At 36.8% G+C, this 22,062-nt stretch overlaps 1 protein-coding gene across 3 annotated transcripts in view; it reads left to right on the top strand.

Annotated features, from left to right (window-relative positions):
• Positions 1-22,062, top strand: part of LOC124862546 (alpha-1,6-mannosylglycoprotein 6-beta-N-acetylglucosaminyltransferase B-like) — a 108,716-nt gene that overhangs the window by 70,687 nt on the left and 15,967 nt on the right. For 2 of the 3 annotated variants that reach the window (XM_047356523.1, XM_047356526.1), the window contains 6 exons: positions 10,503-10,634; positions 13,400-13,533; positions 14,427-14,557; positions 17,059-17,064; positions 19,716-19,871; positions 20,013-20,159. In XM_047356523.1, coding sequence (XP_047212479.1) covers positions 10,503-10,634; positions 13,400-13,533; positions 14,427-14,557; positions 17,059-17,064; positions 19,716-19,871; positions 20,013-20,159 — 706 coding nt within the window. The remainder of the gene's footprint in view (positions 1-10,502; positions 10,635-13,399; positions 13,534-14,426; positions 14,558-17,058; positions 17,065-19,715; positions 19,872-20,012; positions 20,160-22,062) is intronic. The other variant, XM_047356525.1, reaches the window with a different exon arrangement.

The raw sequence follows: 22,062 nt of genomic DNA, 5'->3' as shown, positions 1-22,062 counted from the left end.
GAGGAGTAATGTAAGCACACAGTTTCACGCAATAGTGCTGTCACCCATAAATAATCTGAAGAAAAACAATTATTCCATGCTTTTCCAAACACACACGCTGTCCTCCACTGCAGTGAAGGTTGCTGCCATGTCTCTCCCAGTATGACTCCACACTCCACTCAGACTACCTTTTTTTCTGATACTGAAATGTATTTTGACATGTTGTTGTTGCTTTGCATCACCCTCTCATGTGTTCGGGGTTTTGCATGCAGAGTGTGAATTTGACTTACATGAGCTGTTTGTAGAATTCTGTCACATTTATGTCTTGTGAGGTTCTTGACAGAGCACATCAACTAAACCTGTAGGTAATTTCACCCTGTTTCCTTGGCACAAACACAAAGATAAGCCTCAATTGTGCGAACAGCGTTTAGAAGAAATTAATCAAAACTAGTCAGATTGAGGGTCAAGTGTGTCTGCAATTTTCTGTAACCATGTCTTGAACACTGGATGTAATAACAGACATACACAGCCACTGTGATGTGCAAAATAAGATAATCTAAATCTAAGCACTTTGTTTTCTTCTTCCTATTAGCCATGGAACAATCCTTTTACACTTCTAGTCTCAGGGTGTTCATCTCTATAAGAGCTGATGCCCTTGTATCCCACAGCCCTTTGATTGACGTTTCTTTGGTTTGAGATGAGCCTTGTTAAAATTAGAAGGGTAGTATAGAGAATTTTGGATTTCTTTTGATTTTGCAATTAATGTTTGTTACTTTTATTTTATTACTGTGGGTTCCTGAAATCCTCTTATGTCCTTGTATCCTTTGGTGTACTTTATTTTTTAAAATACATAATTTCCCTATTAGTCAGGTTTTTTGATAGATTTTAGGTTTTAATTTTCTATTATATATTGATGTAAAGATACAGCCTAATCTGAAAAAGTACGAATTTCCTTTGAACTTTTTCAGATTTTGCCACAAACATGTATGAAAGTGGGATATTGGTATTGAGACACATTTCATATGATACCCTTCAATCAAATGTTGTGCAACCAGTAGCGTTCAGAAGGTCACATAAATAATAGAGTCCACTTGTGTGTAATGTATTCTCAGTATACATCCAGCTGCTCTGCAAAGCTTTGTTAGAGAATATTAGTCAACAAACGGATACATTTATTGCAGGGTTATGTTATGTGACATCATATCCTTAGGTTTTTAAAATCAGATGGAACACTGTTTCATCTATCCCCTGAAAATGGAATAAAAAAGTATGATAAAACTGCATCCCTACCAAGACATGGACATCCAGCTAAACTAAATGTATGTGCAAGGAGAATGTTAATCAGATGGTCAGTGAAGAAGCCTTGGTGCAACATTATGCTGCGGGGTGCTTCAACAAGGATAGGGAAGCTGCTCAGAATTGGTAAGATTGAATGGAGAAAAATTGAGGACAGTCCTGGAAGAAAACAGTTTAGAACTTGTGAAATATATAAGGTTTGGTTGTAGGTTTAACAAAAATGAGTTAAAATGAAGTGGTTTAGATAAAAGAAAATCTATTCATACCTTAGAATGGCCTAACCAAAGTCCAGACCTAAATCCAAATGAGAAACAGTGGTAAAACTTTAAAACGGGTGTGAACAGACATTTCCCATCCAATCTGACTAAGCTTGAGCTATTTTACAAATTAACATGGTCAAAAATTTCAGATGATATTCATTAAACTATTGTAAACTGCATCACAGGTGATATGAAAAGCCCTTCCTTTTGATAAGTTTAAAAATGACCCTGGATGTTGCTATTGAATATGTAAAGGTATAAACAGCTTCTTTACCTCTTTGTTTTTAATTTGCAGAAAAAACAGTGCATTGTTTTAGCTCAGTGTATATTTTTGATCACAGTAGCAAGAACATTTTTTTTTAGTTTTCCTTTAATCTTCCTAACTCAAGTGCTCTCTTTACCATGACCCCACTCCCTCTGCAGCGAACCTTATGGCCTTTGTAATTCCTTTCAAAGTGTGCAGCCTCCTTACATCCTTACAGCTGCCCAACAAACCTCAGTATACTCCTGTGCCTGAAAATTCCCCTCCCTCCTGGATGCTTCTGTGTCTGTCTTCATTGTTTCTCTCTCTCTGTCTCATTCACCATTCAGAGTTTCTGTAGTTGCAGTGGCCAGTTGTGAAACAGAGAAATTCCTCCTAGTGGTGGCTGACAAGTGGGCTAAATTTACGCACACTGTGCATCATATCAGTCTCTTTTACTTTCAATGATTATTTCCCTCTCTCTTCCTTGAGCAGCTTGGTAAAACCTTGATAACCTTTTTGATAGACCTGAGGTTTGCATGTGTGAAATATGCAGATACTGCAATTAAAAAAAAATAAAAATGGCAGTAGGTTTGTGCTACTAAACATAACACAAGAGGCTACAAAAGTAGTTGATTTACTTAGTGGCAATGTTTTCCATTAGACACTGCACTAAAACAAGTACTTTGATTTTAAGCTTTTAATTCCACAACTTATTTGAATATGATTAGAATTAAGAATCCTGATAAGAAAAATCAGCGGTATCTGATCTTAAGTTATAATGGTTGCAAGGTTCATGAAACGTAGTGCCAGCCAGTTTGTATGACTTTACATAAATCCCATGCATTCTGCACATCCTTTGTGAACATATAGCAAGTGTTTCAATGCATTGCAGGGTGAGAAATATAGCTGTTGGCTTTTGTGGCTAACTGTAGTTACCCTGGTCATCAACGGCAACTAAATTCATGACACAGGTTCGAGTCCCAGCCCCTTGACCTTGCTGCTTGTCTTCCCCCACTCTATCCCCATTTCCTGTCTGCTCACTTTCAGAAAATAAAAATAAATTAAAGGGCAGTAGTGCCGCAAAAAAAAAACCTATTTTGAACAGTTCTTTACTTTTCTACCACCACAAATGCTTGCGTGACACACTTGCTAACTCAGACATGCACATTTATGACTGTGCACAAACTTAGCCGTTTATGTTTTGGTATGTATTGGTGTAATGAATAGCTTCATTACGTATGCTGGAACACTTAAAATGCTGTTTTAAATATTGTTGAAAGAACAAATTACACTGTGAAAGAGATTGGAGTATTTTATTCTTAGTTTGTGGCTGTAGCTGTGACCATGTGTGACTTGTGTAACAGGGTCTTGTACCAGTATGTCTTCAGTGTTGGTGAATAAACACCCAGTGGGCCTGCACCTTTTCTCTGCCTCAAGCCTCCTGCCTTAATACGCTGCCAAGGGCCATTCTAACAATTGGTAATATAATACTTGGTTATATAATACTTTTTCTTCAAAAACTGACAACCGTCTTTTGTTTTTCTGAATAAGCCTAAAACCCATCTCAGGTATATCTGGTGATTTTTCTGTCTTCAGTATAATTAATATTTTTAATTGATTGTAATTTTAATGAAAACTCATATTAGCCAGATATATATGTAAATGCAAATATTGCGAGTACTTTTATTTATATATTGCTGATTAAACCTTAATAAACCTATCAGTTTGCATCGCATGGCCTTATTACATGTCGTTTTTGAAAAAGAGTGGAATAAATGTAAATTGAGCTACATCAGACTTTGCACATTTAGTACTTAGAGCAATAAATCCATTAGTGAATCTAGCCTTTTTACAGGATTTGTTGGTAATGATAAAAAGATAAAAAAATAAGGCCATCCCTATCCTTCAATCTAATGTGTTTCCCCCATGAATATTTCAGAGCGATAAAGACAGTTTGTTGTTGCCTTTAAGTGCATCTTTACTGTATGTGTGCATGAGCAGACTCCAGTCTCCTTAATTCTTTTTAATCCCTTTCTCTCTTCTCTCTCCAAATTTGCATATATCCAAATAAACCACAGAACAGTTGCTGCTTTAGTGGATCTGTGAAGTGCAGGGGCAAGTTCTGCTTGGAGTCTCTGTAATACATCTGCTTCCACATTAATGCACGTCAGCATGAAACTATGAAAGCAGGCACAACCCTTGATTCAACCCTAAACTCCCAAATCTGGCGTGTTGCGCAAGAAAAATGACATTAAATGACTTTAAATAGAGATCAGAATTGTGTAAAAGTAACCTCTGTAGGACTAAGGGAACTAAAGTAGTTATTTAAAAGGACTTCTCTTAGTCTATCAAAATACAGCTTACGTACATGCTTCAAAATAAGATATTTTGGCTTTTATAGGTTTACTTTTTGCAAAGCCAGGTTCTACAATTTTAGTGGATATAAACTAGGAATGAAAAAAAGGAGTTTGTCAGCTTTTTGATATAAAGCTCACAGATACAGTAGTTGTCAATATAAATATTTCCCTTTTATATGGTCTGATTATAACCAAGGTAGTTTCCAGATTCCAAATGGCCTTAAACTTCTGAACTCATAAACAAACAATTTCAAACAAATTGTTCAAGGAACAAGGCGATCTAAGCAATGCATAAATCGATAAACATTCAATAACAATCAGTTGAAAGGTTGTTGAGTTAGAAATCAGCTTACATTATCTTTATCATCAGCAGCAGACATCAGCTCTGGATCCAGCCTTTGTGTGTGCTTGTAGTTCAGGCTTTGTGGTGTAATATTTCAGTAATTTTCGCTAAATCAGACACTGTTAAGTTTTATCTCTATGGATCAATAGTGTTCCAAATATCTAGCTGCTTTTTCCTTTTCTTGTTTTCCCGTACTCCTTAGTTGCATTAATTTTTTTGTGAAGAGGATGTTTGATGTTAAGGTATTTTTTTAGGGTTAGTTTGTAGTGCTTCCTTCTTTAACTTCTACACTGTTTGCAAGGGTTTTAAATACAGTGAAATATTCTTCTTTTGAAACAATTTTCTTGCATAACTTATATAAGTTCTGTCAAATTCTTATATTGGACTAGACAATAATCAAGTTACTGCTAACGTACGTGCACATTGAAAGATGGAGCAAACAAGCTGTGGTGTCACTCAGTGTAGATACTCATCTAAACAAAAGTTGTTGCTGTAGAGAGACTCATACCACTACAAAGACGAAGAGGTACACTTCATGCAGAAAACTGTTCTAATACTTCTCAGCTCATGTTTTCATAACCAGCATCAATTTTACAACAGATTTTAATGACAGTATTCAAAACAGCACTGTCGCTGTTTTTGGCTACACCAATAAACCCTCACACCATAATTTTCCCCCGACCTGCTTTTATGAACATGTTAATCATGCAACCCAAAACTGTCACACATTTATCACAACATTGTGTATCTGTCTTGTTTTCCTAACCATTGGATACTATACCACACACAATTTAATCACGAGCTAAGCAAGGCTGTCACTCATTTTATTTTATTTTTACATAACCTTCCACATCATAATCTTCATGACTCTGAGGCTGAGTTTCTGCAAGTGGTACTGCGATGTTGCAGCACTGATCTAATATTTAATCACTGGGGACACTAATAGAACATTGAATTTTAATTCCCAGAAGGTCAGTTGATCCTTACGTATACAAAACAAAACTTGCAAAACTAAGAAACACAGCATCTCCTTCTTTCAACCAAATTCCATACACTAAACTAAATTGTTTTATAGGTGAGAAGCTGATACAAAGTTCCTAATCTTGTGGGCTTGTATAGCTTAAAGTCTTACTGACAAAAGGATTCTGTGAAATGGACAAACGTATAGCTCAGTCTAAAATCTCATGTGTAAGCGTGTGTAAGCACTGATCTACCTGGGTAAATATCCTCCAACAGGTAAAGTCACTACTTAGGCCATGGTTGGCTTACGCTTTGCTCAGTATCTTTCTTACTGAAAGAGAACTGACCAATGTGTCAGTTTCCAGAAGGTTGTAGTGCTGACTAGTTGTTTTTACCGTCCAAGGACAGAACAATAAGCTCTTGTTTCACAGGCATTTATATCAGTGTGTTTGATTGTTTTTTAGCCAGATATCTAAAGAGTAAAAGGTCATAGATATGTCTCCCAACTGCAAAAATCCAAACATAGGGAATTGACAAAAGCTTTCTAAACTCATTGGATCAATTCTTGAGTTTCTCTTTTGAACATACTGTTTCTACAGTATCAATGTACTTTCTACTTTCCCATCTTCTCTAACCAGAGGCTTTTAGTGTTCTTTAATTTTCTTTAACTTTTCGGTAAATAACAATTATTTATGAAACTGTTAACATTCTAGGATGTATAGAAATGACTGGGATGATTAATCCAGACATCATTTGTTAGACCATAAAAGACTAATATATTACATATCCCAAATGTGGTTTAGGCTCTCCTTTGGAATATAACAGACTTGTTTTCAAAGTTTAAGCCAGAAAGAATATACCAAGAAGGCAGCTGGTCAGTAAACGTCTGAACATGACAAATGTCACCATGTGTCATTTAGTGAGGCACATTGTATGATTATTAAAACAATTTACATAATCTGCTTCAAACTAAAAAATATTTTTAAAAGAACCTGGCACTGAAACAAAACAATAATCATAAACAGAATAATTACCACAGTTTTATAAGAGATATTGTTACTTACACAGAAAAAACACTTCACTGCCATGACTTTTGTTTTCCTGAACTGTTTATGGATTTTGGTAGAGCAGAAGCTTTCTTCTTGTAGTCCTGGTCTGTGCAACATTGTTGTTCAATGTTGGCGGATTCATGAATATTTAAATGTAGAAAGGCCGTTAGGTGCTTACAATTTGTTCTCGGTTCCTTCTGTACTTAGCTATTATTGCACATCATGCACTCTTAGTAATTTTTGGTCTGACAGTGGTCTATTGGTTTTGTAATGTTATTATGCCTGATTAGTATCAACAAAAGCTTTTTCTTTGCTTAAAAATAGTTTTTCTGTTGCTGTTGAATGCATTTGTGAAAGTGACAAGGTCCTCCATGTTATAATAGGCTTAAGTCACTGTAGTTTCTGGGTTGTTCCTGAGCAATATGACCAATTTTCTTTCATTTTAAGGGGGACAGTTTGGGTCAGATGGTTGAATCCAAAACATATGTATGTGTTCCAAAGAGAAAATAACATTAAACACACATGGAAACTGTTTTTGCAATTTGTAGAAGGAGGATGACTTTCATAAGGGATAGCATAGCATCAATCATAATGAAATTTCTGGACTATAATTAAATGTTGTCTCTGTGCAAGAAAACCAATGAAACAAACTCTATCAAACCTGATGGAGAAAATCCCCAACCAATTTAAACCTATGCCCCCAATTCCATTTTTTTTTTATCTCAAAAGAGTTTGTTGTCTTGACAACGGAGCAGTATAAATAAATCATTAAAATCCCAAAATGAATTACTTCATGCTGATGATCAGTATATCTGAACTTCTGACTGGTACTGAATGCCCCTTTTAAAGATACCCTCACTCTGTTTCTGTTACAAACAGTCAGCCTGACCATGCATACATGTTGATGTGCAGTTTTCTCTTCCCCCTCTTCTGTTCAGCACTCACAGATCTGAACTTGCAGTCGCACAATCTTTTATTGAGTTTTGATCCAACAATGCATGGTATTAAACTGATTAATGATGGGAAGTCCAGCAGTATGTGTGTCAGACTGCAATGCTTAGAGCTCTGAGGAACAGTCATTATGCAAATCTGATAGTACTTGATAGGGAGAGGATATACTGTCAGTTTCAGTTATAAAATTTCTGAAAAGCTGCGATGACACACATTAATCCGTTTTAGGGTCTTTTCTTGCCTTCCTGTGGAGTCTTTCCATTTTAAGTTCTTCAGAAGCTTGACCATATGCACAGAAGTATTTCCGATAGAAATGTATGTTTTACTTGCACTGTGATTGAGTACAAACAGTTTTGGATCACCAATCATTTGGAAAATATTTGCTAAAGTGAAGGTATGCTTTAAAAAACATTGAAACGTCATTTTAGAAAAAAGGTTTGTGATAGTTTGGCATCCTCTTTAAATTATTTTTGTCATTTTTGACTTTTTCTTGTAGTTTGCTATAGTTTTCTGTAAAAACAAAACCTGTTCATTCATTTGTTCATTCACAGTAGAGCAGAGACAACACAGTTTTATAAAAGATGCCTTTTTGCTTGAACCGCAACTCCGGGCTTTCTTATCATAGATGTACAGCTCAGATCCATTCCCTTCTGTAGCTGAACAAATATAATCTCATACACCTCCTTTTCTATGTTCTCGAAAAGTAAACATTGGGATGTATTATACGTCCTTCAATTAAGTGGAGATAAGGCTGATATAGTTTGATTTTGGCAGACAGGATGAGGGTTTTTGTTCAGTATTTACCTTTAGTCTAAAGCACTGAAACCAAACATCCCAATTCAGAATCTCACCGATGAGGATCAGGGCCAACAATGAAGCTGTGACAAGATCTTTAATCTTGAAACCATTCAGATAAATATATGTATATGTCAGTTCTTTCAAGATACACAATAGCCCATTACTGCTTTTGTTTGCTGTAGCAATGCACTGTTCTGACAAACAAAGCAGAGCTAGATTCAAATAAACATCAACCAAATGACAATTTATGTCAGTATCTAAATGAACAGGATACAAAACACAAGCAACATTTTATGGTGGATTCAAGTCTGGACATAATCCCACATGGGAAAGGTCAAAAGCTATGCTTGACTATACTGTAATTTATGTTAGAATGTGTTTTATTATGGTATAGTTTTTTTTTTTCTGCTTATAACGTCTGTTCATTTTAATGCAGCTTTTTATGAATGTCGGCTTAATGCAATATTTATTAAAGGTTTATAGTCTCTTTCTTGTTTAATTGATTTGGTGCTCTTTTCAATTTTATTGTTGAATTAAAATGTTTGAAACTGTCTTTGCTTTTAAAATTTGTCTAATCAGTCAATAAATCAATCAGATTTTATCCTGAGTACCTTTTTATACCGTCATAAATGAAACAAAGTGCAAAACAGTCGTTAAACAAGGTTAAGTTCAGTGCAGGCAAATGCGACCCATTTCTGATGTTATCATGGCAGTCAGAACTGCCCAATTCCCATTTGTCACCTCTAAAAAATCTGAATTGTGCCAGTTTCATATGTACTCAGATACATATGCAACAGTTTTCAAAGCATCTGCAGTCAGAACAGGCATGTCTGATTTAATCCGACTTTCACATCATTGGCCTGGCTCTGACTTCACATCCACACAGACTTCTCTACAGCAGTAGCAGTCACTGATCCACAAAAGGCCATTGTAATTAGCTGAGCTCTCTTTTCTCATATCTTTCTTCGTCTTGCTATGATGTTGTCATATTATTGTCGGCTCCTATCGCTCAACAACTTACTAATAACACATAGACGCTAGCATTCATTAGTACTTCCGCAAACAGTGTGCAGCTGGGTGATGTCTTCAATCCCCATCTGCGGGTCGCTTTGGGGTCGTGAACTGTTCAGATATAAGTCTCATGGCGGTCACATTTAATTAAGAGTTTGAACGACTTCTCCTAAAAAATCAAATAATAATCTCTCTCTTTCTCTCTCTTTCTCTCTAAAACAGTAATTACTCATAGACAGGTAAAACTGGTAGAACTTCATTAACAAGTACCCTCTTTATGAAGTTGTTTCAGCTAAAGCTGGTATAGCTTAACTATTAGAGCGTAGGGTGTCCAAACGTCCCGCACCTCCCCCCATCCCCCCCCCCCCCAACTAGAAAAAAGTGTTCTTGTTTATCTTTTCTTAACCAGATTAACTATTAAGTGCAAGTAAGTAACTTTCTTTTCCAGAGAAATAACTGTATTTTTTTAGGGGTGTCCAATAGTATTTTTGTCAGTCTTATGTTTTTTTTGGTTCCCCAAAAGACTCTGTTACAGTACAAACAATTTTTATCTACTTTTTTAAAAACTAATCCTGATTTTTAACCGTTCAGGTTTTATTTATAAAAATGTTTATTTATTTTTTAGTCAGCAGATTCCTGAAACTGGGGTTGAGCAAAACAAGCACGGAATGGGCAAAGCATTATAGAATTACAGAGTTGTGTAAATATATACAGAATTCATACATTTGCATATAAAGGCTAATTAGCATAGACCAGAAAAGGAGCACTCTTGGCAGATCTAAAGTCAACATTAAAGGTTTTTTTTTTTTTTTTTGCTGCTGTTGGTATTGTAGCAATAACAGTATGCAAAAATAATTCTGGGAAACAACTGTTTCTTTGATCATACAACCTTCACTCAGAAGACTAGAGCATGTCACTTATCTAATCCATGTATTTTGTGTAAAAACCTGAACAAGTTGTACAGAAAAATTGAAGGACTTCTCATTGTTAGAAAATGTTCCCAGCTAAAGGGCTATGTTGGTGTGGTTTCATCCTTCCGGTGTATTCCGTCTGCCTCTTAGATACTCTACATGCAAGCATCTCTCATTACTGCTAGATATTTCCTTTCCTTCACCATTTTAACGGTGTAATACATTGTTCTTGGTAAAATTGTTTCTGCCAGTTTGAAGGTTCAAGCATTAAATGCAGGTGTTCTCTAAAGGTCATGTATTGTTCAGCATTGTGAACATTACACCACATCTGATCTCTGTACAGGTTTTTGGGTGTCCCACCTGGAAGAGGAAGCTGTCCCCTAACAGGACCTTTACCTTTTGACCTCATCTACACAGACTACCATGGATTGCAGCAAATGAAGCAGCACATGGGGCTTTCTCTAAGGAAGCACAAGTCAGTCCACTTTATTTTCTCTGCTTTTTGTGCCCTCTCAAAAAATGTCTCATCTGCTTGTTCATTAACTTTTCTTTTGCCATGTGAGAGCTTGATCGAAGTTATATTTTAGCTATAATAATCACCACTAAGAGGACATCCATATTCAGAGGACCGTTAAAGCCAGGCAACATGCAGATATTTGCATCAGTAAGTGAACAGAATTACCTAAGTTTTAACTCCATTATAAAATGTGGTAAAGACACATTACTTCATTTATTTCCAACAACACAGATGCTATATGCAAAAGGTTATTGCATTGGTCTGATTATACTGTTGGGCATGTTTAAGCCAAAACAGCAGTCAAATTCATTATGTAATATCAGAAACAGATGAAAGCTGTTAATTTTTTGTTTTTCACTCATTCAGCAATTAAATAATACAGCACAAAAAGCAGAAGGGTAACTCTAAACTGTTGCATTGCTAATTAACATGTGATGACCTGAGAAAGCTTTTGTAGAACAGAAGTACTAAACCATATCCAAGAGCAGTGTTGTGATGGTTCATCTTTAATGAGAACATGTAAATACAGTTAAAATGATTTAGTTTATATTTAGCTCACTACCTAAACATTCTGAAGTACATTCACAGCTTCAAAATAAACTTGTTCTCTAGTTTTGTCTGAAATAATTTAAAAAGTCAATCAGTCAATCAGTCATTTTCTACCGCTTCTTCCATAGTGGGTTGTGGGGAAGCTGGTGCCTATCTCAAGCAGTCTACGGGCGAGAGGCAGGGTACACCTTGGACAGGTCGCCAGTCCATCACAGGGCAAGACACAAACAACCACACACACACACTCATTCATACACCTAAGGGCAATTTATAGAGACCAATTTATCTAAAAGTCATGTTTTTGGACTGTGGGAGGAAGCTTGAGTACCCAGTGAGAACCCGCACATGCACGGGGAGAACATGCAAACTCCATGTAGAACTCCTTCTGCAAAATGCATTTGTGAATTGAAAACCTTGCCAAATCTAGTCAACCAATGCCAAACAGTCATCTCATCGTATGGTGCATCAAATCAGCTGGCAAAACAAGGCTTGTCATCTTCTCAGTGCATAAAAATATGAAGATGAGATTCTGCAACCAGTAGAAATTCCATATTTCCACTCGCAGGGATTAACCTGTATCCTCCAAAAATGTAAATGATTGCCACTTGGCAATTATTCATGAGCAAAATCCACAAATGCATTTTCATCACAAATGTGGTGCCAATGCAAAGAAACAATTGAAATAAACAACTTTTCCAACAGTATATGATTTATTGCCAAGCAGCAGAGAAATAATGGAAACTGGTCAAAGTTAAATTCATACATATCCACAGAAGCTGCAACACTGTCCACTTTGTCAATTATTGATGTTATTCTGTTGTGAAAACTCAACAATGCCACTTGAATGTAAACAATATTAGAGAGGAGCAGCGGGGCTGAAGAGCCACATCTGGCTCGAGAACCGCAGGTTGTAGATCCTTGATTTAGGACCATTGCCTATTTCATGTCAGGCCTCTGAAAGCTCTCTAATAGAACAGTTTGCAGATTGACAAATGTAAGCTTTGGCTAATTCTTCTTGTCAAGGAAATCTGTGTCCCTTCATTTTTCAGCAATCCAACTGAGCAGCATGACATGGTGGAAACATTATGTGATACCAACTTAATTTTTGTCAGTAGTTTCCAGTTTGTGATCCTTTTCAAATACACTGTAATGCTGACTGGAGACCAATTGAGGAACATATTGGCACATTATCATCACCTTGTGGTCATTTGGTTAACAGCACATTGCTACCAGGTGACTGTTAAAAAAATACATTAACTTACCAATGCAGCAGTTACATTAACTTATTAGATTTGTGTATTTTGAGAGCTATTTGAATATTCAAAAGATTTTGCTCATCTCTTTGGAAAAGAAGAAATGTGCCCGTTAGTGCTCTTTAAAAAATATTTGCAGCTGCTAAACTTTTGACTCTTTGATTCAGCTGTGTAAAATGACTTCTACTGGAGACTTCAATTCTAGCTATTAAATACATTTAGGAAAAGATAAAAAACCTAAAACAAGACAAACATGGTCAAATTATAGTTGGAAGAAAAATAGAGGAAACTGGGTATGTAATAAAGTGCATCCTGTATTTCCCACTGATAGTATAAAATTATGCTGCAGCCTTTCAATAACAACAGCAAGTACTTACATTTTACCTCAAAATGTGAGCTACAAAATCCTCACCGCTCATAGTAAGCTTCAGCCCGAGGTCAGGTGATTAAACCAGCTTTCCTTAGCTGTCAGTGACAGAGTAACACTAACCTGTACAGGTTTATCACTGAGCTCTGATAAAATCTTCATAGATAAAATCACATCTGCTGTCTTTTGATCTCCTCCACTAAAACATTTCCACAGATAAAGTATTAATAGGTATTTTCTTCAGCTCCTTATAGATTCCCAAATGTTCTGTTCTATAATGCTCACGTAATTTAGTGACTATGCTACTGTAGTCAGAGGAATAATATTCATTCTTTGTTTGTCCTTTTTTTTGCCCTTATACTGTAATCAGACTTCTATTGGGGAATTAAAGTCAAATCCCTAGACTTCTATTCGGATTTGACTCCATCTAAGGAAAGTTGCACATTATCGTTGTGACAAAAAGTCGGATTTCAGGAATATAACCTTGAAGTGGCTCATTTATGTGATCATTATCAATAAAAGAGAGATATTTATTTCTTCCTATTACACCTCAGATGCCACATCCGAGTGATTGACACCTTCGGCACAGAGCCTGCTTACAACCACGAGGAGTATGCCATGCTTCACGGCTACAGAACCAACTGGGGTTACTGGAACCTTCATGGCCAGCAGTACATGACCATGTTTCGTATGTTAACACTAATTTTATCATTCTCTTTACTGTTACAACTGTTGTAGACAAACAGAATCTCTCCATAGTCAAATGTATCAGTTGTCAATAAATGTCTGCTTTAGTTTTTCCTGAAGATCAAAAAATCAAAGAGTTGTTGAGATGAGTAGAAGAAGACAGATGTAAGTGTTGCTTTATGTCCCTTGGAGTACAAAACAGATTGTGTGAGTGTAAACTGCCTCAGGCCATCACAGTTCATGCTTTGGGTCACCAAGCAGAGTTCAGCCATAACAGCTGGGCCTGCACAGAGGCTAGCATCTTCCTTCTTCTTGTTGCAATCACACTGAAATATACAAAAACACCAAATGTACACACCCATGATAGATTCAGTGAAACTCCTGGGTTATAAAACTTTAGGTAGTCTAAAATTAATTCAGGAACTGCAAGCTGCAACACCATTTCCAAATTATTGTTATCACCGAGACTGTCACTAAGAGATTTCAGCTGTCATCACAGCTTGGATCTTGACTGAAAATGTTGTTTCTTTCCCACCCACTTTACTGATCCATACTGTGTTTTAGTTCTTTTTTGTTTACTGTAATTTAAGGTTGTTTTCCTTTTTAAAACCTAAAATCTGCGATTGAAGTTTCAATCTGTTGGATTTCAGAAAGTGAGGACATAAAAGAGCTCCTGGAACCCTCCAAATAAACAACCTTAGTGCTTCTCAGCTTTCACCCAAGATTATTGTACAATAAAACTAATCAAAAATCATTATGACCTTCTGCTCTATGAAACATTGCTGCTGTTTTTTTTTTTTATTCCATTGTAAATTATAAGAACATCTGTATTTACTGAGAAATGAAATGGGTTTGGAGCCATGTATTAGCAATTACTGTGTTTGTCCTTGGCAGCCCACACCCCAGACAACTCTTTTATGGGTTTTGTGGCAGAGGAGCTGAATGAGACTGAGATGATGTTTATTCAGAGAAACAAAGTCAACAACATGGCTGTTGTGTATGGTAAAGATGCAGGCATGTGGAAGGTAAGCATGATGCCAACTATCAGCAAATAGCAACTTTTTCTTTTTCACTTTTGCTGGGATTTTGCCAAGCAGTAACTAAAGTAAAGGTCAGCACACTTTAACTCTTGTTACCTTCTGTTACAACCACTTTCCTAATTGTATTTTAATGTGATTTTTAGTAATAGACAAATAAAAAGTGGGGCTAGAATTTAAAGTGGAATGAAAATAATACATGGTTTTCACCCCCCTTAACTCTGAAAGCCCAAAATGGAATCCAGTCCATCTAATTGCCTCTACAAGAAAATCAGTCTGTGCATTATTAGTCCCTGAATAAGTACAGCTGTTATGTGAGGGTATCAAAAGTTTAAAGCAGTATTAGTTTATGAATCCCGGGTCTAATCTTTAAAAGTCACAGAGTTTATCAGAAAAGATGCCTTGAGCCCCAATGGTATTTCTGGAAGAACTGTAGATCAACAGGTCAGGAGGATGATTCTGTTAAAATTGACAAATGAGCAGAATGCCTGCAATGTAGTTTAGGTAGTCGAGCTGTGCAGCTGCTTCATATGTGATTGTTCTCACACTCTGCAGAATATATCGGGCATACCCTAACAATGATAATAGTCTATTTAAGCTGCAAATCATCTACTTCACTGTGCATTTAATGTGTTCTGCCTGCCTGCTGCTGCCGGCTTCTGCATGGCTCTTTTGAGCACTTCCACCATCCAAACAACACCAATTGGGTTCTGAGGTCCAAGGCCCTCTCTTCATTTCCTGACATGTGGATAACATGATCATGGGCTAGAGATGCACCCATTACTCTGACATGTGGAGCTACGTGGCTGTGGAGTGATGAGATTGGTACCTAGATGCCAAATTCAAACCAATACTATATTGGCTCATAAAGATATATTTAAAGATTTACATTTGAGTTCTCTAACTGAACTAGTAGTTGAGCTGCACTCCACAAATCTGACCTTAAGGGGAGAGTGGCAAGAAGAAAGCCATTGTTGAAGTCCCATTGGCAGTTTGCCCCACGTCCTGTAGGGGTCACAACAAACACATGGAGGAAGGTGTTCTGGTCAGATTCCACCAGAATTTCTCTTTCTAGCCTTTATAGAAATAATGGTGTAAAACATGATGAGAAATGATGGTGAAAGCATCATGCTGCAGATGTGTCTTCTTTAGTAGAGAAGGGAAACTGGTGGAAGTTGACAAGAGGATGGAGGGTGCTATGTGCACTGCAAGTCTGGAAGAAAACCTGTTAATATTGATAATATTAATGTATTTGTATAGGCTTTGACAATAACCACTAGGTTTATCAAAGAGCTTTACAGTTAGTAAAATAAAACAAAAGACATAAAACACAAGCAATAACACAGCATTAGGATGAAGAAAGGCTGCACCTGAGACAGGCAAAATTTCACCTTCCAACAAGAGAATGATAGTTATACAGCCAGAGGGGTACTCATGTTGAAATGGCCCAGCCAAAGTCCAGAGCTAAATCCATTTGGACATGTATGGTAAGACTTGAAAATGGATGTTCACATATCCAGTCTGACTGAGCTTGAGGTGTTTTATAAAGAACTTTGGAAAACATGTTCAGTCCCTGGATGTGCAAAGCTGGTGGAGATAAAACCAAGAATAGTAGCCATAAATGCATTTAAAGTATTTTTTTTTTGAGGCGTTAAATACAAATGGATTGACCAGTTTTTTGATTTTTATTTTGAAAAAAAGAATGTTTACAACCATGTATTATTTTCCTTCTACTTCACAATTATGTCCTACTTTCTGTTGGTCCATTCCACAAAATTCCAATAAAATAAACTGCTGTTTGTGGTTGTAAAATAACAAAATGTGAAAAAAACAAACAGTTATTAATACTTTTCCAAGGCATTGTATGTTTCTTAAGGCGAAATATTTGTAGCACAGCTCTAAAAGGTGCATTGAATGTGATGAACAATGTTTGGAGCACTTGCTTTCAGTAGCTGTGAAACACCCACAGGATTTTACATTTCCTGCATCCCTACAAGAATGTTTCTCCTCTAAGAATCATGTCTGAAGTGTGATGCTGGAAGAATACTGGTACTTGTTTAGAGTAAACTTTCCTTCCAAGCTTCTGGCAGAGTTTCTCACTTCTGCTGAAACTTCAAAGTGTGCTGCTGCCTCCCTCAGGGTTTGCTTTTATTTTTTACTTGAAACTGGCTACAGCTTTGTTCCTACATTGCCAAAGCCTTCTCTGTATCTCAGAACAGTCTGAGCAGCAGTGTAATATTAGTGAATCTCAGGGTTTGCAGTGTTAATGCCAGTGTACAGAAGGAACACTTTCCTCTAATATTGCTGTGCTTTACCCCAGTTTATAAGGCCACATTAGAGATTTGTTGATGTCTTAAAGACGATAAATGTTAAATATTTCATTGTTTCCTCCTAATAGCCCCTATTCTATTCACTTCTCTTTTTCCTGATTTTAATTTGTACTGCTCTTGATGTACCATACTGGATACATGATTGATGGACCCACATAGCTTCAAGTAAGTACTGCTGCTTGGTTATTGATTCTCCAAATGCTATAGTTCAAACCTAGAATGTTACAAGAAATTTTGATGCCCACATAAATTTGATCCACTTTAATGAGGCATCAGAGCAGATATAAGTCAAAGTTTGTTAACAGAATTTTAGTTCTGATCAGGAGTTTGCATTTATTAATTATGGGCATTAATGTCATATTCATTTTGGGCTTTTAACAATGTATTTGTTCCTCTTCATGGTGATATGACCATACATTCAACAACTGCAATCATTTTAAAAGCAAGATTCGAGCCTGCATTTGAATTTATTGTGAATTTTCTGTAATCCACATCTGATAATAACCATTATTACATATTTGAATGAAAAGGATTTTGGCATTACTACAGTTGTAGTAATGCCAAACTCCTAGCAGTAATCCACTCTGCTTACCAGAAATGTTTTGCTTTTTTTAACCTGTTTGGCACAGTTTCAAGAACTTACCCATTTTTAATATGTTGGAGGTTGGGGACATTCCAAAAGCTCAATGTTAACCTGCTTAATCCAATCCCAGTTTTGACCGGTGTTTGGGATCATTATCAAAAAAGTCAATTGTGTCCAAGTTTCAACTGTCTGGTTGTTGATTTGAGGTGAAGTGGTTGGATTCTGAGGTAATCCTCCTCCTTCTTCAACTGCTTTGAAGAAGGACATTACCCTAAGTTGCTTTAAATCAAGATTAAAAACCTATTTGTTTAGAGTGGCCTTTGTGCCATCTAAACATTGTTGGTTATGTTTTCAGTCCAATTTTCTTTCATTTTCTTATCCATCATTCTATTTTCTTCTCTTTTTTTAATTACTTCTGTTGTTTGATTTTCTGTATCATTGTAATGTTTTTCCTTATGTACAGCGACATGAGTGCCATTTTGCTGAAAAGCGCTATATAAATAAACTTGACTTGACTTTGTGCCATACACCAGATCAGCTCCACAGCCTATGCACTGTGTTTAACAGTTAGTAAAGTTTTCTTTAATATGTGGCCAAAAGTCTTTGTCTTTCTTGACCGTAAAACGTTCTCCATTTTGCGAGTCCATGTGGCCAGCAGCAAATTCAAATCATGCTTGAAGGTGTTGATTTTCTACTTTCCTGGTGGATAGTCTCTCAGCCCATGTCAATATTAAACTCAGCATTTTCCAGTTAATGGTCAGTTTCATCATTGGTGTTTCCTTAAGTGCTCCCAAACATCCTCACAATTTTTCTTTCATCTGAGTATGTAAGTTGGTTATATAGTTGAAACTTGGAGACAGTTGGATGTTCCAACTATCACCTTAATCTTATGGTATATCATGTTAAAAACATATTTTGCATGGAATAGAGTGAAAGCTCTGACTTTAATAACCATAATATTCATTGTCATCAAAGTAATTATGATTCTTAAAGACGTACGTATTGAATCTCCTTTAGTATGCATTTTATTATGTCCTTCATTAGCCCACACAACCATGGTTTTTATCGAGCATTTTGCTTGTGTGGAGCTCATCACTCTAGTTCCAACAGACCATTGATTTCACACACCCAACAATGAATAACGCAAAAGGTTAAAACATGCCAGTATTAAGTTTCTGGAACATCCTTTCCAGAGCCTCAACCTCAACCCTATGAACCTCTGAATGTTTCTGGCGATGAAGCCAACCAAATGAAATAAGAACTGTTATTCCTGATAATAAGAATGGTGAAATATTCAACCAGACTTATTCCAGAATCTTCTTGATGGCAACCATAAGTTTGTGTTTGTTCTGCTAGTTGACATTTATCCAAATATTAATAGGGTTCTATGTATACATTTTTGTCCTGTGTGGATTATTGAATTTTATAATAAATTTAACTTGTTAAACTAAATATTATTTTTTGAAACATGGCATGTCGCATGATTTTTAAGGGAAAAAAAGAATAAGTTCATCAATAAATGATTCATGCCTCTGAGACATAGCTCATTGAATCATTTGCAACATTTCAACAAAAACATATTTTTCCAGTAAAATGGTTCAAGTATATTTTCCTCACATTATACCACAAGGCATATACATTAATAATATTCCTTTGTAAAACTCCACAAATACTGGGTTAGTTACCAACATGACAATATTTGCGCAGACAAGGGTAAATCATCTTATTAGATCTGCTTCTTTCCTCATTTCAGACATTAAGACTTTCAAATTTTTTTCCATTGCCCTTTTCAAGTCACTGTGTGTGCAATTGTATGATCAGCTCATTTATACGGTCACAGTTGGAGTGAATGTAAATGTTGAATGTATTAAAGGCCATATGAATATCAGTGAAGTTGAAGTGTATTTGACAGAGAAAAACCGTAGTCTTAGGCTAACCCTAGCCTAAGACTTACATGCAGTCCCTGATTTGGTTTTTAAGGAAAACTAAACTTCAAAAATGTCTTACCAATATGTTTGTTTTATCACCTATTGACACCAAAATAGTTCTTATGCATTAACTCATATAACATTTGGTTGCAGATGTTCAATGCTAAACAAATGACAAGTAGTTGACCAAAAAATAGCAAAGTATGCTAAAATAATGCTGTTAAATTCACACAAGCATCTTAGCATTAATTGACAGCAGTGGTCCTCTTTCAAGAGCTTATGTCTCTTTGTTCTCTATCTTTAAGGGAAAGGAAAATGTCCTGGCAGTCCTTCATCATTACATGGAGATCCATGCTACAGTGTACTATGAGACGCAGCGCCCCCCAGAGGTCCCTGCATTTGTCAAGAATCACGGCCTGCTGCCTCAGCAGGAATTACAGCAGCTCCTCAGAAAAGCAAAGGTGAGTCTAAATTACTGATTTTTGGATTGTTTTGCTTTTAGTTATTCATGTGTGAATTTGGCTCGTAAATTGTGACAAGTGACCTGGATGTGAGCAACCTGATGTATTCACAAGAATTCTATTTGTTGTTTTTCTTGCAAGCTATTCATTGGATTCGGCTTCCCATATGAAGGCCCTGCTCCGTTGGAAGCAATAGCCAATGGCTGCATTTTTCTGCAACCTAAGTTTAATCCTCCTCACAGTTCTCTTAATCATGAGTTCTTCAGAGGGAAGCCCACCTCCAGAAAGGTAATATTATCCATGCTACTGTATCAATCAAAAGTAAATACAGCCTCTTTCAATTGCACATTTCACCACATCAGGACATGATAATTATAAATAACTATTTCCCTGTTTTCATTATGGCTTCATACGTTATCATAATTTTAATTTCTCATTCAACTCCACATTAAAGGCGCCTGTGGCTCAGTGGTTGGAGTAGTCATTGCAGCATCTTGACAGGTTGTTTTTACAGACAGGTTGTTGTAGATTAGCTGCATTGCTTGGGATAGTCTTGCTTTGTATACTCAGAATACAGATAAGTAAAAGCTGCTGGATGAAAAGATTAAAGTTTGATCTCGAAGCATTATGGTTTACAGTGAATGTAATGACTGAATGATACCTAGGTACCAATTATTTCTGATAAGCTTGAAGTGTTACAGCTGACTCAACCAAAACGTCAGGAATATAGTATTACATTTCTAGCTGAAAGTGAATGCAGGAGTATTCATGACTCCAACATCCCTTTGCCTGGCTTTCAGACGACACGGACCGACAGAGACTTCAAAACGATCAGAAATAAAGGTGGTGGAATAGCACTATTTTTCAACAACAGATTATGCAATCAAAGACTAGCTACTGTGTATAAAAATCTCTGCAGCTATCTCACCATCAGCTGGTGCAGACTTATAGGCCCAGGTGTTGCTAAAATAGGAACATAACACCAGACATTTCTGATGATATCTGGAGACCGAAACCCCATCTCTTTCTGTTCTACACGTGCAGTAATGACTAAAATATTTTCTGGTGTTGTAAATGTGAGGGACAAATTCAGCTTCTCTGTGTGACCTGCTTTTAGCAAGGAAGATCATATTTCTGGTCTTTAATTGTTCTGTGTATAAATCCATTGTTCAGTGGGGAAAATTAACTTTGTGGAGGTGGTCAAAGGAACCTAAAAAGTAACTGTGGGGATGTTTCCAGATTTCAGACAGGGATGCACTCTACAAGCCAACTGGAGATGATGTAAATACCATAAGTGAGTATTTGATTTACCGTCTAAACTTCTATTGGCCAACACCATGCCAATCAACACAGTGACATGTTCAACCAAAAGCAAACCCTGGATTCCAGTGACCTGTGAAGACAGCTTAAAAAGAAAAAGCTTTCCGGGAGGTAAATGGGGCATTATTGAGGGGTATACACAAACAAGTCAAAGAAAGGAATGGACTCAACAAGGAGGCTGACTGGTTAAAGGTGGAGAGCAAGCTCCAGCAGAACCGTGAAAGCCATGTATGGTCAAGGATGAAAAAGATCACAGGCTTCAAGCTAAAGGAGAATTAGATCAATAGAAGTCTGGATTGAAATTAATATTTTTTCTAGGGGCTCAGTTCAGGAAGAAGCTCATCATGCTTTTCTCCTGCCCCCAGCCAAACAGACCTCCCACTTTACCTTGACCTACAGCTTTCCTGTCACACCTCAACTATTTTAGCATCCACCTCATTCATGGATCTTGGTACTGCTCCATTGTCTCCAGTAACATCGGAAAATGTTCTTGCCTCCTTTGCCTTCCTCTCCCACCCGTCTCCAGCAGTCAGTTGAAGAGGCTGCAGCTCCAGTAGAAGCTGGCGTCAGAGTCCTTAAGGCGTTTACAGATTATGTAGAATCTTGCAGCAAATCTTTAACCAGGAGAAGGTACCATTGCTCTTGAAGACGTCCTGCCTTGTTCCAGTACCTAAAAGTTCCCATCCATCTGTCCTTAACTGCTACAGACTTGTTGGTCTGATATCACAAATTGTTATAGTCTGCAGAGACTCTTAGGGACTTATCCAAGTAGAAAAACAAGCACCTTTCAGGACCTGCTGCAGTTTGCCTGTTATCAGGCTTCTGGGAACCTTATACAAAACCCACTGACAAAACACTGTAACAATGTAAC

The sequence above is a fragment of the Girardinichthys multiradiatus genome, chromosome X (assembly GCF_021462225.1).
Source record: "Girardinichthys multiradiatus isolate DD_20200921_A chromosome X, DD_fGirMul_XY1, whole genome shotgun sequence".
Lineage (NCBI taxonomy): Eukaryota > Metazoa > Chordata > Actinopteri > Cyprinodontiformes > Goodeidae > Girardinichthys > Girardinichthys multiradiatus.
Note: the sequence above shows the minus strand (reverse complement) of the source record. Positions and strands in the feature narration are given on the sequence as shown.